General features: G+C 33.7%; 1 protein-coding gene across 1 annotated transcript in view; it reads left to right on the forward strand.

Moving 5' to 3' along the window:
• Positions 1-16,498, forward strand: part of LOC106458309 (papilin-like) — a 77,993-nt gene that overhangs the window by 2,276 nt on the left and 59,219 nt on the right. The window contains exons 2-3 of the mRNA XM_022384492.1: positions 4,093-4,271; positions 13,561-13,618. Coding sequence (XP_022240200.1) covers positions 4,093-4,271; positions 13,561-13,618 — 237 coding nt within the window. The remainder of the gene's footprint in view (positions 1-4,092; positions 4,272-13,560; positions 13,619-16,498) is intronic.

Genomic DNA, 16,498 nt, shown 5'->3' on the forward strand with positions numbered 1-16,498 from the left:
AACCGGCTTTCGATACCCGTGATGGGCAGAGCACAGATAGCCCATTGTGTAGCTTTGTGCTTAATTTCAAAACAATAACAATTAACATTTTCTTATTTATCATATATTTTTTATGTCTTATTAGCAGTTTCTACCTTCTCATAGCTTGACGCAGATAGCGAATGATAGTTTCAGATGCGATTGTGTGTGATTGAGAACCCATATCTGTTCTTTACATTTATAATTTTTTGAAACGTAAGACCCACTAATAAATATTAAATCTAATGACATTGTACTTCTACACTCATAGGAGTCTAATTCAGAGGCGTAGCTGTCACTATAGTGTGTGGACCTTTTCTTTTACATAAAGAATTTATGTGATTTACACGATAATCAAGTGTTTATTTGAAAAATGATAAGATAACGAACTTTTATACTTCGTAAAATATTGGGTTGGTCGCTTGATCGCCCATCCTGGCTACGCCCCTGATCTAATATCTGTAGATATTTATCTCTTTTTGCTTAAGAAGTTTTATTCTTTAGTTATTTTTGTCTATCTTTTTTTATATGCGTCACTTTCTTTCTTTTTGTCTTAACTGTCTGAAAAGTTGCTTAATGTAAATTTAAATTTAACATACATTTCGCAATTATATCATCAGGATAAAATGTTTAAAATATAAATTCTAAAATTGATGAGTGTTTTTGTTACAATGATTGAAATTTAGAGATACTGTTTAATTTTCAAATGAATCATTCCTATCTAGAAAAGAACAATATAAACAACCTATACTTATAAATCTGTATGGCTATTTAAACATCCATATATATATATATATATATATATATATAAACATCTCTTGAATGTTCCAAACTAAATAAATAAAGACAAAACTATTCATAGAATACGAGAAAAATTGGTATCGCCATGGTGATCAGTTTTTAATTACGTAACAGAACTCTGGTTTATAAACATATTTTTCATGTTTTAAAAATTCTACTGATTCTTCATCGTATGTACTTTAGATGTGGTAATAAAAACAACCCTCGCATCTAACTGCATACTCTCTTTCAAGCAGACGGAGTATTGGAACACAGTTGGAGACAGATGTGTCTGTGATTCCATACACGTGGTCTAAAAGGCGCCAATGTTCTTATGTTGGCATTTTTCACTTCGCGTGACTTTATCTTTTACTGGTTATTTTAGTAGCAATAATCCATTCAACTAAGAAAAAAATAATTTTGTCTAATTAGAACAGGCTGATATAGCCATATAATAGCCATGTAATAGATTAACAGCGTTTTCAGACTACAGTTTCTCCAGATATAGATAGGGTTTCTGAAACTATTGTAAACATTCTATAAACACAGCAAACATACAGATAAAATAAGTAATCTGAGAAGAATGTCAGAAATATTTTTTTTTCACATTTGTACCAAAATCGGAAGCACGAATTGAGATCCGATAAAATCCATTATAAAGCATACTTGTTAATGTTATGTTTTTGTAAAAGAGTTATTAAATAATCTTTGAATAATGAATAACGAGCGTTATTCTTTTGATTTTTGTGTTAAACTGGACTAACTGATAAATATAATGCATAATAATTCCTTAATTGTTTTTTCGTGAAGCAGTTTCTAACATTTAACAAACTTTTTGTTGTTGTTGTTGTTACAATAGGTTATGAATCGACACAAAACCAACGCAGGTAACTTTAAATACCTCTTTGAATAATCCCTATTTTAAAATTTATATTTTTGGAAGAAGAATACAAGACTGATGATAAAAAAATTCTAACTTAGAAATAAATTAATTATTCAAACGTATTTAATGATAAGACCTAAAAGAGTTTGGAGTGAAAGAAATATATTAGTATTGGCTTGGCTTAGGGCCTACCATGGTGTGGTGGCTAGAGCACTCCATTTGCAATCTGTCCTAGGTTAGAATTCCGTTACCGAGCATACTTAACTTTACAGCCGTGTAGGCGTTATAATGTGGCGGTCAATCTCACTATTCACTGATAAAAGATTAGCCCATCACTTGACGATGGATGATGTTGACTAGCTGCCTTCCCTTTAGTCTATCACTTGAAAATTAGGGACGGCTAGTGCGGATAGCCCTCAGTAGCCTTACACAAAATTCAAGAAATAAACAACTAAGCCATGGCTTGCTTGGTTTTCATATAATGATTTCTGGTCAACTAAAACAATGCTACTGGCAAGTATGGTATTTTAACACGTTGTCAACAAAATAAAATGTGTGAAAATGTGCAACTAACGTGAAAAAAAGTTGACAACTAAAGTGTGTTAATAATTTTTAAAAATTAAACTACATGAATCCCATACTGAAGTTCAACAGGCGTAAATCCATACACACACCTTCGTTTACAAGATTGTACGTAAAGATTTATTTCATGTATAACCAACAACGAAGAGTTGACAACTAAAGTGTGTTAATAGTTTTTAAAAATTAATCTACATGAATCCCATACTGAAGTTCAACAGACCTAAATCCGTACACACACCTTCATCTACAAGATTGTACGTAAACATTTATTTCACGTATAACCAACAACTTAGTTTCGTGCGTGTGTGTGTGTAAAAGTGGCCCTACTGGTTTTGCAAACATCTGTACCAATTACACTATAAAAATGCACGACAAATGTCTGAAAAATTTCGCCTCAAACATTTTTTACATAAGAACAAAGTTTGTATTTTTTTTCCTTTTGAAACGATAACCTAGATAAAATAGTTTAACATGCTTTGACTATCCAAGCGGAATATAACTTAGCTGGAAGGAAAAAATGGTGTAAGACAGCATTTCCAAAAGTGCTGGGCGCTCCTCAGAGGGTGCAGAATGATCTCTTTAGGGGGGTGTGAACGATTAGAGTAGAGCCAATAGTACAATAATGCAAAAATTAAGCGTTTAAATATAGTTTTCATAAAATAACACATATAGCATTTGAACCCACTTCCATGTATTATATTTCGTCACTTAACTCTTTCGTTCATTTAAAAAGCGAGAGGGTCGCGCAAAAAAACATATTAATCAAATGTGGGGCGTGGATGACAAAAGTTTGAGCAACGATGAATTTTAATAGCTGTATTTGGCCTCCCAGTGGCACAGCGCAATGTCTGCGGACTTACAACGCTATAAACCAAATTTCGATACCTGTGGTGGGCAGAGCGTAGATAGGCCATTGTGTAGCTTTGTGCTTAACTTCAAACAAACAAAAGCTATATTTGTGGCAAAACCACAGTTATCTGTCACCTAACCTAATTTTGAACTAGTGACCAAAGGGAAGGTTTCAAGTCAGCAGCGCCATCAACCCTAAAAGATTAATTGTCAATCTTATAACGCCCTCAGTGCTGGTGGTATCGCCAGCTCCGAAATAAAGAGCGCCACTACAGAGCCAGCTAAAGTAAGGTATTCTTGAGACGATTTATTGCAGACAGTCAAATTCTTTTATGTAACTATTTAATTATTGCATACAAACTTCATTCAAACAATCGCGAAACAATTTTGTGTTATAACTGCTGTCTAATAAAGAACTTAACGGATGGCATACTCAATATTCCAATTATAAGAGATACTGGTTTGTTTTATCCCATTAGTAGGTCGTTGGCCCGGCATGGCCAGGTGGTTAGGGCACTCGATTCGCAATCTGTAGGCCGCGGGTTCGAATCCCCGTTACACCAAAACATGCTCATCCGGAGAAACACCATACGAAACTACTACATTTTTACAGGTCGTTTTTACATGTCTTAAACGGGAGAAACACTACTCATTCTACAATATTATACAAATTTATATAACATATATTATTTTAAACATTACTTAATCATAAAGAACTTTAATATTTCAATAACATTTTTGTAAAACTGCATGAGGGACAAACGTTGATAGGAAGTACCTCGAAGCCTTTCCTCTGAGGTGAATCAAAAAAATAGAATTTAGTCTGGCATACTTAGATTACAAATACGTGAAAACTTCAAATATATTGTATTCTCTGGATAGATCACTCTATAAGCTACGATTTCTAATTCGACCTAATATCTTAAATATTATAACCTGAAAATCAGACTATGGAAACTGTAATTTTTTTTTGTTTTTAGAATCTAAGACACGAGCGCCACAAACTTCAACATTCGTTTTCATCTGAAAATGAAACTTGGGGAACAAATATTTCGTCGGAGGAGTCTGGTCCGTGGAGTAACTGGACAGATAGCAATGGATGTTCCAGAACATGTGGCGGAGGAATATCAGTTCTGACAAGAAAGTGCCTAAAAAATAGGTGAGACGTCCATATAAATTTTTATTTATCTATATTGTATACATTACATTTCTTTTTTTTTCTTGTAAATTTTGTTCATTTTATACTTTTGTATTTAGGAGCTAACGAACTCCGTTCTTTTCTGAAAGAATAAGATTTCATATACAACTCTGTATTACGACACAACTGGAGCTAAAACGTTAGTTTATATTAAAAAAAATGTGATACTATAGGACAAAGGCTAATAGGCTATTGCTGTTCAGGAAATTAAGTCACGAACGGCATACGCTATGAACTATAAGAGGTGTTAGGCTTTTTGTACGATGTGAAATTAATGTTTATTGAGCAATCAACTATTTTTAGTCACTTCCTATTTTACAAACAGCCCGAGACAACAGCATTACGCTATTATATACGTGTACGTGTGTGTGTGAATGTGAGACTATCTAATAACAACAGCATTACGCTATTACATACGTGTACGTGTGTGTGTGTGAATGTGAGACTATCTAATAACAACAGCATTACGCTATTACATACGTGTACGTGTGTGTGTGAATGTGTGGCTATCTAATCTTTGAAGTTAGAGTGACCTTTGGATTATATTGACTTATAGATCTGATCTCTAACGTAAAGTATTCATGGCTAAGGTTAACATAGTAGGAGAATAGGAGCTCCGATAGAATTATTTTTGAATCCCACTAACGGATCAACAAGTATTTATAAGGGAAGCTGTCATAATTTTAATGCGAAATTACGTTTCATGTCTATGATGTTATCATATCGTTTATTCAAACTGAAACAAGGATGAAGCATCACACTAAGAATTCAAGAACAAATTGTAGTAACATCCCATACTACTGGACATTGGTCTCTACAAATGATTCCCCCATAAATTACACTGTTAAAATAAATCGTATTTTCCAGGAATAAGTAATGTAATGTCACTGAATATTTTAGATCATTTACTTAGGAATAAGTAATGTAATGTCACTGAATATTTTAGATCATTTACTTAGGAATAAGTAATGTAATGTCACTGAATATTTGAGATCATTTACCCAGGAATAAGTAATGTAATGTCACTGAATATTTTAGATCATTTACTTAGGAATAAGTAATGTAATGTCACTGAATATTTTAGATCATTTACTTAGGAGTCACGAAATCTCCTTTAACCAGGTTGAATTTGATCGTTGAAAATATTGTCTTCTGCAGTCGCTATAAAATGGGGTAAGGCCCGGCATGGCCAGGTGGTTAGGGCGCTCGACTCACAATCCGAGGGTCGCGGGTTCGAATCCCCGTCACACCAAACATGCTCTCCCTTTCAGCCGTGGGGGCATTATAATGTGACGGTCAATCCCACTATTCGTTGGTAAAAGAGTAGCCCAAAAGTTGGCGGTGGGTGGCGATGACTAGCTGCCTTCCTTCTAGTCTTACGCTGCTAAACTAGGGACGGCTAGCGCAGATAGCCCTCGTGTAGCTTTGCGCGAAATTCAAAAACAAACAAACAAACAAAATGGGGTAACTTTTCATGTTTAAAAAAATAAATGGAACAACAGAAGTTTTTTGAATAATTTTAGTACTTTTCAAAATATAAAACCACAGACCCATAGTTTACAAAGTTCACATTTTCTACAATTCGACCCAAATCACTCAAAAATAAAAGAAGATACACCGTCATTTTCAACTCAATGTATCGAAAATGTATGATTTTCGAGATTATGAATCCTGCTTGCTTCATTGCCTTTACATTTTCTATTAGAATTGCCCCCCCCCCAGTGGCACAGCGGTATGTCTGCGGACTTACAACGCTAGAAACCGGGTTTCGATACTCGTGGTGGGCAGAGCACAGATAGCCCATGGTGCAGCTTTGTGCTTAATTACAAACAAACAAACTATTATAATTACCCTTTTCCCCCATACTACATTCAAGTAAATGTCCATTATTATGAAGAGTTAGCAACTCTATCCAAGTCGTCCTTTGGTCAGTTAAAATGGCGACAAAATTCGTGTTGTTGCATTGTTATAGAATGCAGTGTGGTGTGAGCAGAATACAAACGTTTCCAAGACAAATAAGATTTAATTAACACAGCAATATACACTCAACTAATTTGCACAAAACTATGTAGATATCTGTGTTAATAGAAATACTTCTTACTTGTTGTGCTCCCCAGTATCACAGCGGTATGTCTGCGGACTTACAACGCTAGAAACCGGTTTTCGATACCCGTGGTGGGCAGAGCACAGATAGCCCATTGTGTAGCTTTGTGCTTAATTACAAACAAACTTACTTGTTGTGTAAATTAGTTTGAAAGAAAATAGAGACATATCAATAAATCCATCAGTCACAACAATAAGATCACATTGATTTCATTAACGAACATATTCTGTCCTATTCTGTAATGACCACCTAGCATTAATAACACATATTGTTCATAACTGGAAGTTCGGTATACTACAAACGTGAACCTTTTATACGTGATATAATGCTTTTATTCAAGCCAGTTATTGATGAACAAGTGTTGAGTTTTGTAAAACGCGAATATACTAAGAATGTGTTACTATCACAACTGTAAATAGTGTATATGAAACCTCTCAATGGTCTGTTATACGATCATCTCACCCACTAGTGTCTGTGTGAACAGTCTCAGCCAAATTATGTAACGCCACCCAGTGGCTGAACGGTTTGTCTACAGACTTATAACGTTAAAACCGCTTTTCGATACTCGTGGTGGGCACAGCATGGATAGCCCATTGTGTAGCTTTGTGCTTTACCACAAGCAAACAAAACAAAATCATGTAAAAATATTGTTGTAGTGTTGTAGTAGCATTAGGATTTTTCAAATTCCCAATGCTACACACAAGACACCACAGACAAAAATATTGTTGTAGTAGCATTAGGATTTTCAAATTCCCAATGCTACACACAAGACACCCGAGACAAAAATATTGTTGTAGTAGCATTAGGATTTTCAAATTCCCAATGCTACACACAAGACACCCCAGACAAAAATATTGATAATGTAGATACATAAAACAAAGAATAAGAAATTAAAGTAAAAGCAAGAATGGGAGTATAACGTTTTTTACTAAGTACAACCCTACTTCATAAGTTAAGGATATTTCATCATTAGCAGTAAAATTTTGCACAATAAAGAGGCATTGTTTGCTCAGTGTTCAAAGAAGTAAAGTATTCACGAATTAGTAGTAAATATTCTATGATAAGTAAATCAATCTAAAATAGGTCAATGGAACAAGAATTAAATATGAATAAGGAGCCTATGAGTTTAGTGAGGATCATAACAAGAGCGCGAAAATACAAATATGTAATGTGCAGAGGCCGCTCGTCACCGGTTGTTTCAAAAATTAACAATGATACAAGGAAACAAAGAGTTTATTCGCGAGATTCGAAGATTGTGAAAAACCTGTTAGAATAGCAGCTAAAAACTGATAAAAGAAATTTAAGGGGAAACGAATAAGACGAACAAAGAAACGGTGAATTGTAGTGATTTAACAACATTATTTTGTTCAGACCCTTTCACCTCCTTCACGTCGAGGGTTTGATCAAGCAGGTATCCTAAGCCAATTACATGAGATATTTCTTTAGTAAGTAAATGACACGCACATTTACCACATTAGTAGTTGTTGCTGTAGTTTTGGTGAAAAAAAGAGTAACGAAGTGAATATACATGTCATTTACTTAAGATGTTTCTTGCCACGATAGATTTTACTAATAGCAAGCACACAAACAACGCACGATGGAAACAGAGTATAACAAATTCCCATTCTTTGACGTCATGGTTACCAAGACACACAAATACGGATAAATACCTCAACTATAAATCAAACTACCCAGTAACGTAAAGACAGGGGTCATAGACTGCCTAGTTTCAGAATGAATAGAATTTGTAATAAAGAAGAAGCTAAGAATAGGGAAGAAAAACATATCACTAGAACCCTCCTTAAAGAACACTTGATAAAGAAGAAAACACATAGGATAAGCGCTAAGATCTCTCTGAAAACGTCCCCCTGTTGATCGGATGTAAGTTTCGAACGTGCAATGCTAAAATCCGAGGCTCTATTCCTCGCTGTAGACAGAATACAGATAGTCTATTGTGTAACTTTGCGCTAAAATTCAACATTCAACCAACTCTCTAAAAACACACACATAAGATATACAAATAACATAAAGTCATAGCAGTATTGGGAAACAAAACACAATACAATCGTAGTTAGTTCACACCATACCACTTAAAGGCCCAGTGGAGAAGAAAAATACCATTTACAACACCACATATGAACTTGGATTCCAATACATTGGATAAATAAAAAGAACAAGAAAAACTAGAATTCAGGAGCATGGCAGATAATATTGATATATCTGGAATAGCCCATCATATTAAAATAATACAATACGAGCCACACATGAAATATAGATAGGTTAAAGATAAGTTCGAAAATCCTGTGAAACCCTCTTGAAAACGGTCTAACAGTTAATTATAAATGGAAGAAACCCTCAATCGAGAAAATAATGCCAGAGACTTCCACCAAGAAGATCCAGGCTCAAATCTCAGCCACTTCAGCACAAAAAATAGTTTTTTTTATGTACTTCTCTAAAATTTGCAGCAGACAGACGAAACGAAGAGAAAACTTATTATTAATATATATAATAATAATTGGACTACGGTGATCGTTAGGACTACCTACCATGACAACGATTACTATATAATTGCCACAACTCTATCGCCAGTAATTCAGAGCGTCATGATGAGAGCTATTATAAAATTGAATACTTAGATAGTAAAGTTATGTTTAATAAAATTTTTGATGAGTGTGTGAATCATTTGTATCAAGTGTTGTCGCATTCTCAAGATTATATATGAGCTGCTAAGTCTGAATATCTACTGTCAGAGACAGAAAGAGTAGGTTGCAATTTCGTTTATTGGACAAATCACAAAAACTTTCTTTGGCTTAGTGAGTTGTTATTGGCAACCCAACAACAAGTTTTTCTGACTTTTGTTTGTTTTTAATTAAGCACAAAGCTACGCAATGGGCTATCTGTGCTCTGCCCACCACTGGTATCGAAACCCGGATTCTAGCGTTATAAGTCCGCAAACATACCGCTTGTGCCACTGGGGGGCGTTCAGGCTTTTTTTTCATCCATAATGGATCTCATTGTGGAAGACAAAGGTGAACAAATGTTTGTGTACACTTTAACGAGCCCCCCCCCAAGGAAGGAATTCACATATCTCATTTAATTAATGTGATCATTCTAATCTTTTTCTTGGAGCTCTACTTAATTAATAGGATGCACTTTTGACACGGTGTTCAGAGGTTCTCAGTGAAATTTTTTGTTTGGCTATTTGTTTTATTAATTTACAATAATTCATTATGGCAGAAAGGAAATCTGTTGTATGGATTATCTTTCCGTTTTTCCACTTGACAATATCCGAGGGCCTAGTAAAAATAATTATGTGTATAGTCTTGAGTTTTTTGTTTTTTTTCACATACCATTAAAATTTGATTGTTACTAAGACTGTCTATGTATCATTGAAAAAATGCTCTTTATCCAAAATTATTTTTTGGTTTACTTGAAATATCTGTATTTGTCATTCTTCAAGATATTTATATCGAGTTTCAAAGTCAAATAACGAATACCACTGGGTTTTTGGAAGTTAGGATTTGTGTTATATGTGCTGCCATCTAGTGTGTAATAATAGAAATGCTACTTAATTATAACCTGTGGAGCCGGATTTTGATTGAATAAAGGTTTCCACAAGTAATCCTTAGTCAATCGTGCATCGAGTAAAAACAAGAAGAAATACTATAGTACCCCAAAATTACTTCCAAATATCATACTGACAGAATGGACTTTTCTTTATTTTTGTATTGTGTATTGAATATCATCAAGTTGTTTCTTGCAAGTGCTGTCACTATGTTTCAGGTTTCACTTTCTCCTGCTGTTGTAAATTAGAAACAAAAGTTAGGCATAGTTCTTTATGATCGTTAACATCACACAACAACACGTCGTTCAGATATACATGTATGTACATTGCCTACATCCCGGTTTATGTACTACTGTTGTTTTCTCTCTAAATCATCAACCTCACGCTAAGTTCTCTGTGACGTCATAACCATGACTGATTGTTTACAGCTGTGCGAATACATTAGGGATCGCTTCGTGTGATGTTAAAATGTTGACCTCTAAAACAAAACCATGTGTTATTTTGTTGTAAAACATATAAGACACATTTGGTAAGTCTCCTACTGTATCCTGAGTAATCAACTTTCTTTGATCCTACTCAGGACAGGAGAAAGAAAAAATATCTTATTCAAAACACTCTGCATATAATAAATGACATCCAAAATTTGATTTCGAAATACTCCAGTGTTTGATGGATACATTTATAATATTTAATGAGCAAAGATTTCAAACAAATTGGGAAAAATTATCACATCAGTCGAGTTCTTAAACATTTAGGCCAGTAGGTATTTTTAACCTGTAACACAGGAGCAAACACAAACAGATTTGGCTTTTATAGATAAACTGATTGATGATGTATTTTAAAAACTAGCCAATTTTAAAATATTCGTAATAATGGAAAATACGTAGAATAAAAAATTGGCAAATCTCACAAAAAATACACGATAAAACTTTAAAGTTTTTACAAGTGTACCTACCTTCTTCATGGGTAAAAATTACCTCCGAAGAAGACAGGTCCTTCTTTCGAAAACTTTAGGGACTTGTCCTTTTTTATGTAATCTAAAATAAATATAGATTACTTTTCTTAGATAAAACTTGCAACCACAGTTCACAAAGTCTTACTAATACTTTATTTTATAAAGTAGAGACAGCTGATATGGATATTCAAAACTGTTATTTAAAAACACAAAACAAGTAACAACGTTTTGATCTCCTTAGGTCATCGTCTGGTTAAGTATGAGATTTGAAAAAGTGACCGTTATTGATCACGAGTTGTGGAGACGACAGTAATGATAGGTGTAAGATTGTAGAGGGTGTTGTAAATATTCAATTTATTATATATAGTAGTTAACATTAAGGAATAACTAGCATTGGTATAAAAGTGTTCCTTTGGTGTTGGTTCAATGAACTTCTTGTATTTGAAGAGCTTCATTAATTTTCCGTTTGTCTACTTTGGTTTCTTTGCTTAGTTTGGTTATTTGAAATACGATGTTCCAAAACATTGGATGGTGATTTTTTATGTTCATTGAACCAGATTTCCAGTTTTCGGCTATCACCTTACATCACATCTTATACCTCATAGTCGAAAGCATGTTTTATTGGGTTAACTATAACCTTTTTATTTTACACCTTTGACAAAATAAACCTAATTTTCAATTTATTATTTATTTTTATTTCATTCATTAATATTCACATCTAGAAATACATAAATGTTCAAAAATCTAGAAAATAAGCTTTCAATCATGATAAGCATATTGTGCTTCGGGTATCAGGATATATTTTTATTCTAGATATGTATACCACATCTTGAAAATCATACAAGTATTCAACCAATGTCATTGAGATCCCAGTTATGATCTCTTTGTTTAGGTAGCAAAATTATATTTATGCTTTTTCAAAAACAAATATTTCATGGGGCTTTTTTTAGATAAAGCTTACTGTCATATTTCACAAACGTTTTTCTGGCAGTTCCTTACTGATAATTATACTTTATGTACCTTGTATGTCAAATTTACTTTCAAAAGTTCCAGTAATAGAAAAATTATTAACCACTGATTTGATCTAGATATAGTTTTCTTCACTTCCGGTAGGATATCATCTATTATATACAGGATGAAACAAAAGTACCATTTCCTTGTGAAAAACTACAGTATTCAATATGTGTTGGGCAGCTCAAAATCTAATACTATCCAAGTGATGTCGTTTGACAACCAGGCATTATTTTGTATTCATTGTGTGAAAGTATCCTGTTAACTAAATCACTGAAAACGTCAGCTGGTAAAGATCTACTGAATTAGGTTTTAAGAAGTCATATTGTTAATTTTATTGGAAAAAATTGAGAGTTATCGTAAATAAGCCACGAAAGTGAAACTTAAAATACTTTGAAATTTAGGCCTAGTCCGTAGTTAATGATGTTATTTCATTTTCTTGTGACGTAGTTATGGGGAAGCGTTTTTTTAAATTAATTTTTTAGTCCAGAATGTAACGTTTTAATATTACAATGTAATCTCAGTCGCCATTCCACATATGTTTCAAGTCCTGTACTTTACGTTTTAACCTTGGTATTCCATTATGTTTTTCTTAACTGTGATAATAACGATATATAATGTTTATTGTCCTTACTCTTACTTCAGCGTACTTATAGTTCATCATATTAGATCAAATTAGATATTTTAGCTCTGCAACTAAAATTCTATTTCATTTACAAACAACAGATACAATAAGGTGCCTCACTTAGACTGGTAATATTACTATTTTTTTTTTTGTATGTGTGTGTTTCTGCACTTCATAATGGTTGTTTTTGGCATCGCACCAAAGAGGTTTTCCTTTTTTCCACACTTCAAGGTTTTGTTGTAAAGTATTTATCTGACCCAAACGTTTCGAATTATAATAAGATAAATCACATATTGGTTATTTGTAACAAATGTTGGATTTCTCAGATTAATTCCACGTAAGCCTGTCTCAATTTCTCCCTGCAGGGTATTTCACAGTCATGTTTGTTGACTGCTATGTTTAGGCTTTGGATATCTCTTTGGTTGCTGAAGCAAAATAAGATATCCTCTTCACCAAAGAAAGAGAAAAAGGTTTGTGTTCATACCCACACTTTTAAGTCAGACTAAAGATCTCGTGGAGTATCCCACAGTCATGAATTACCTACGTCAGTAACCATTCGCATTACATACTCAAGAGAAGATTAACTCTCAGCTAATACTAACACGCTCAAACATGTGCATTACCCCTTCACCTTTATATGACCCACATCTCAAGGAAGCAGTGATAAAGAATCTTGGGCTAACAAGTACAGGATTTCTTGAATATAACCTTCGAGTGAAGCAATAATTCCAGCAAGTTTATGACTCCCATATCCTATTTACAATGACGTTAGCCAAGTGCAAAACACTTTCGTGACGACGTTTTGTAATATAATCCTCAATATATAATTGAATAAAGATATATTTAATTGTATGTATGGAAGGGTAAAAACCTGACCGTTTTATTGTCACAGAATAGCTTTAGAAACGTTCATTACGTCTTTAATAAACGTTCATGATAGTTATACTTGCTGCCATTTCATTTTTAACTACATGTTTTTCTTTAATTTAGAAACAATACCAGGCCTTGTACTGGACCTTCGAAGATGTACATATCATGTAATGTTCAGGTGAGATGAGTTTTATTTCTTTTTCTTTATTGACTATCTTATTCCGCACAAAAATATACAGCCTCTGTATAATGTTGTGTCTTTATTGTTTCCTTACTATATATTAAAGCATCTCAAAAGGGATGATATTTAACATAAAACAAATACACATAAATTTTATCGTAAATAAATTGGCCCAACCTACTGGAAGCACTTAGCAGTGCCTTTGAAGAGATCAAAATCATGACATAAAAGTAATATAATGATGAATTTCTTATTGCCCCCCAAAATATTATAAACACAAAAACAAGTAGACATGCTTAAGTTCGTTCTTAATACTTGCTGAGACTAGCTGAAACAGCTGTTTTACATTTCAGCGATGTTAGAATAATTATTTTGTACCTAATATGATTTGGATGAAATTTCATGGTGTTTATACTTATTTCAAGTACTAGCTTCTAAATTAAGATGGTGCAACGAGGACTTTTAGTCCCAAGCTCATATACTTCAACAGCTTAAGTTGCTAATCTTTTACATTTTGTCGTCCCTTTTTAAACTTTGGTAACTAAACTCTTGTATCTTCTATTGTGGAAGATATGGATATCCATTATTGGCAGTTGGTGTGAAGGCTTAAAACATAGCGGATAAAATAATATCTAATCTGTCGTGTTCGATAAATTTCATTTTATGAAATTAGGCATATTAATGGAAAATGTACATTCATCAAATAATGCATTCTAGATTCCTTTAGCTTTATTCCACTTTTGGAAATCTTACAATTTTCGTAGTTATTTCATAGGAAGTATAGTTAGTTAGTCCAAATAGAATATATTTTATTTTTTGTTCTGTACTAAAGTTTCAGAAATTTCTGGGACAAAAAAGAGATGATTAGCTATTGATTTGATGCAAGTTGCTCGTGGAAGTAAATAGGAATTACATACATTGAAAAAGAACAGTTGAAAATGATTTTGCGGTATCCAAGATTAGTGTGCTTCTCCAGTCTTTCCACTCCACCCCACCCTCTTAGTATAATGTTTCTATTTACACTTTCGAACACATTTCCATGGGTTTAAATAGTTAAACGTCCAAGTGTAAATGTTATAAGAATGCATAGATTAATTTTATATACTTCTAAGTAGTAATATATCATTTATAACACTTTATATATCTTCTCAAGGCAAATTAAGAATATTTTTTGTGGGTATTGAATGCAAACCGCTTGAATGTGGTTAGGACGATGGTTTTTTTATACCCATGGGTACCATATAGTGTGATCATGATGTTATCATAACACATCACGTAACTGTGTACGTTGCTTTCCGCATCGTTAAATTGGTCTATACACCGAGTTTCACAATACTGAGCGCGGCCAAATAGTTAGCGTATTAGCTCCAAGGTTCCGTGTTCGCGCCTCGTCACTGACATAATAAAAAATCGTACTCTGTCATTTGAGGCCGAGGGTGCATTATAAGAGTGTGATCAAATCCAACTATTCGATTATTACAGTAGCTCATGAGTTGATGGTGGGTGGTGTTAACTAGCTATCTCCACTTTCGCTTTAAAAGTAGCTTGGCGCGAAATTCAACTAATCACAACATAGTAATAAATCGGTTTACGTCACAAGCACAAAATCAGGAAACAAACAAAACACGAATAAAGAGCACTTTGTTGCCAAAACCCACATCTCATGCAACAATAACACACACACCCAAACTCAAGACACACCAAAACAAACGAAGAACACACAAACGTTCAAACACAACAAAATAGAACAATAAGCAAAATAACGGAAGCAACCAAAAATATATTTTATGAATTTCTAGCTCAATACAGAAACCAAAACCACGATGACAACAGCACACTAATTATTAAAATAATTATAGAACATCTAACACCATTTCTACCACAGATCATACAGTTACTCGTACTACCACTAACATTACATAACATAACTTCATAACCTGACAACATAAAATGGACATAGCCCTGAAAAGGAAAGTAGCAACATAAAAAGCAAAACAAATCCAACCAGCTTACCTAATAACCAAACAAAAGACCAACAATTAACAATAGTTCAGGAGGGGGGAAGACATCGAACTAGCACCTGACCCTCCCTGGTCTCAACGAACTTAACAGCAAGAAACAAACAACTAACTTTGACTTTCCATACTAAACCTTCTGCTCGTTATACTGTTCCAAATCAACGTTGAATCGTCTTTTCTAAGACAAATATATTTGGCCCGGCATGGCCAGGTGGTTAGGGCGCTCGACTCGCAATTTAAGGGTCGCGCGTTCCAATCCTCGTCCCACCAAACATGCTCGCCCTTTCAGCCGCGGGGGCGTAATAATGTGACGGTCAATCCCACTATTCGTTGGTAAAAGAGTAGCCCAAGAGTTGGTGATGAGTGGTTATGACTAGCTGCCTTCCATTTAGCCTTACACTGCTAAATTAATGACGGCTAGCTCAGATAGCCCTCGTGTAGCTTTGCGCGAAATTCAAAACAAACAAACAAGAAATATGCTTAAAATTTATTCATTTTAACCAATTAACTAACTTTAGTTGTTATAGTAACATAATTTTATGTGTTCATTTGTGTTCTATTAGTGTTACTTGTCATTGTTACGTATTACAATTTCAAATAGTCTGAAATTGAGTTAAATTGTAATTTAGATTTAGTAGTTAAACAAATGCCGATATATATCCAGTTTATGATATTTGCCAACAAGATTGATACACACAGTTTCTTTTTTTTTGATACAAATGTATTTTAATATACAACCAATAATACAATTTACAATAACAGTTATTACAAATAGTTATTACAAACAATGATTTATATACAAAAGCTTTACAAACTTACAAGCAGTATAAAGTCTTCTTTCTTGTCTGGAATTTCCTTG

This window comes from Limulus polyphemus, unplaced genomic scaffold (assembly GCF_000517525.1).
Source record: "Limulus polyphemus unplaced genomic scaffold, Limulus_polyphemus-2.1.2 Scaffold442, whole genome shotgun sequence".
Taxonomy (NCBI): Eukaryota; Metazoa; Arthropoda; class Merostomata; order Xiphosura; family Limulidae; genus Limulus; species Limulus polyphemus.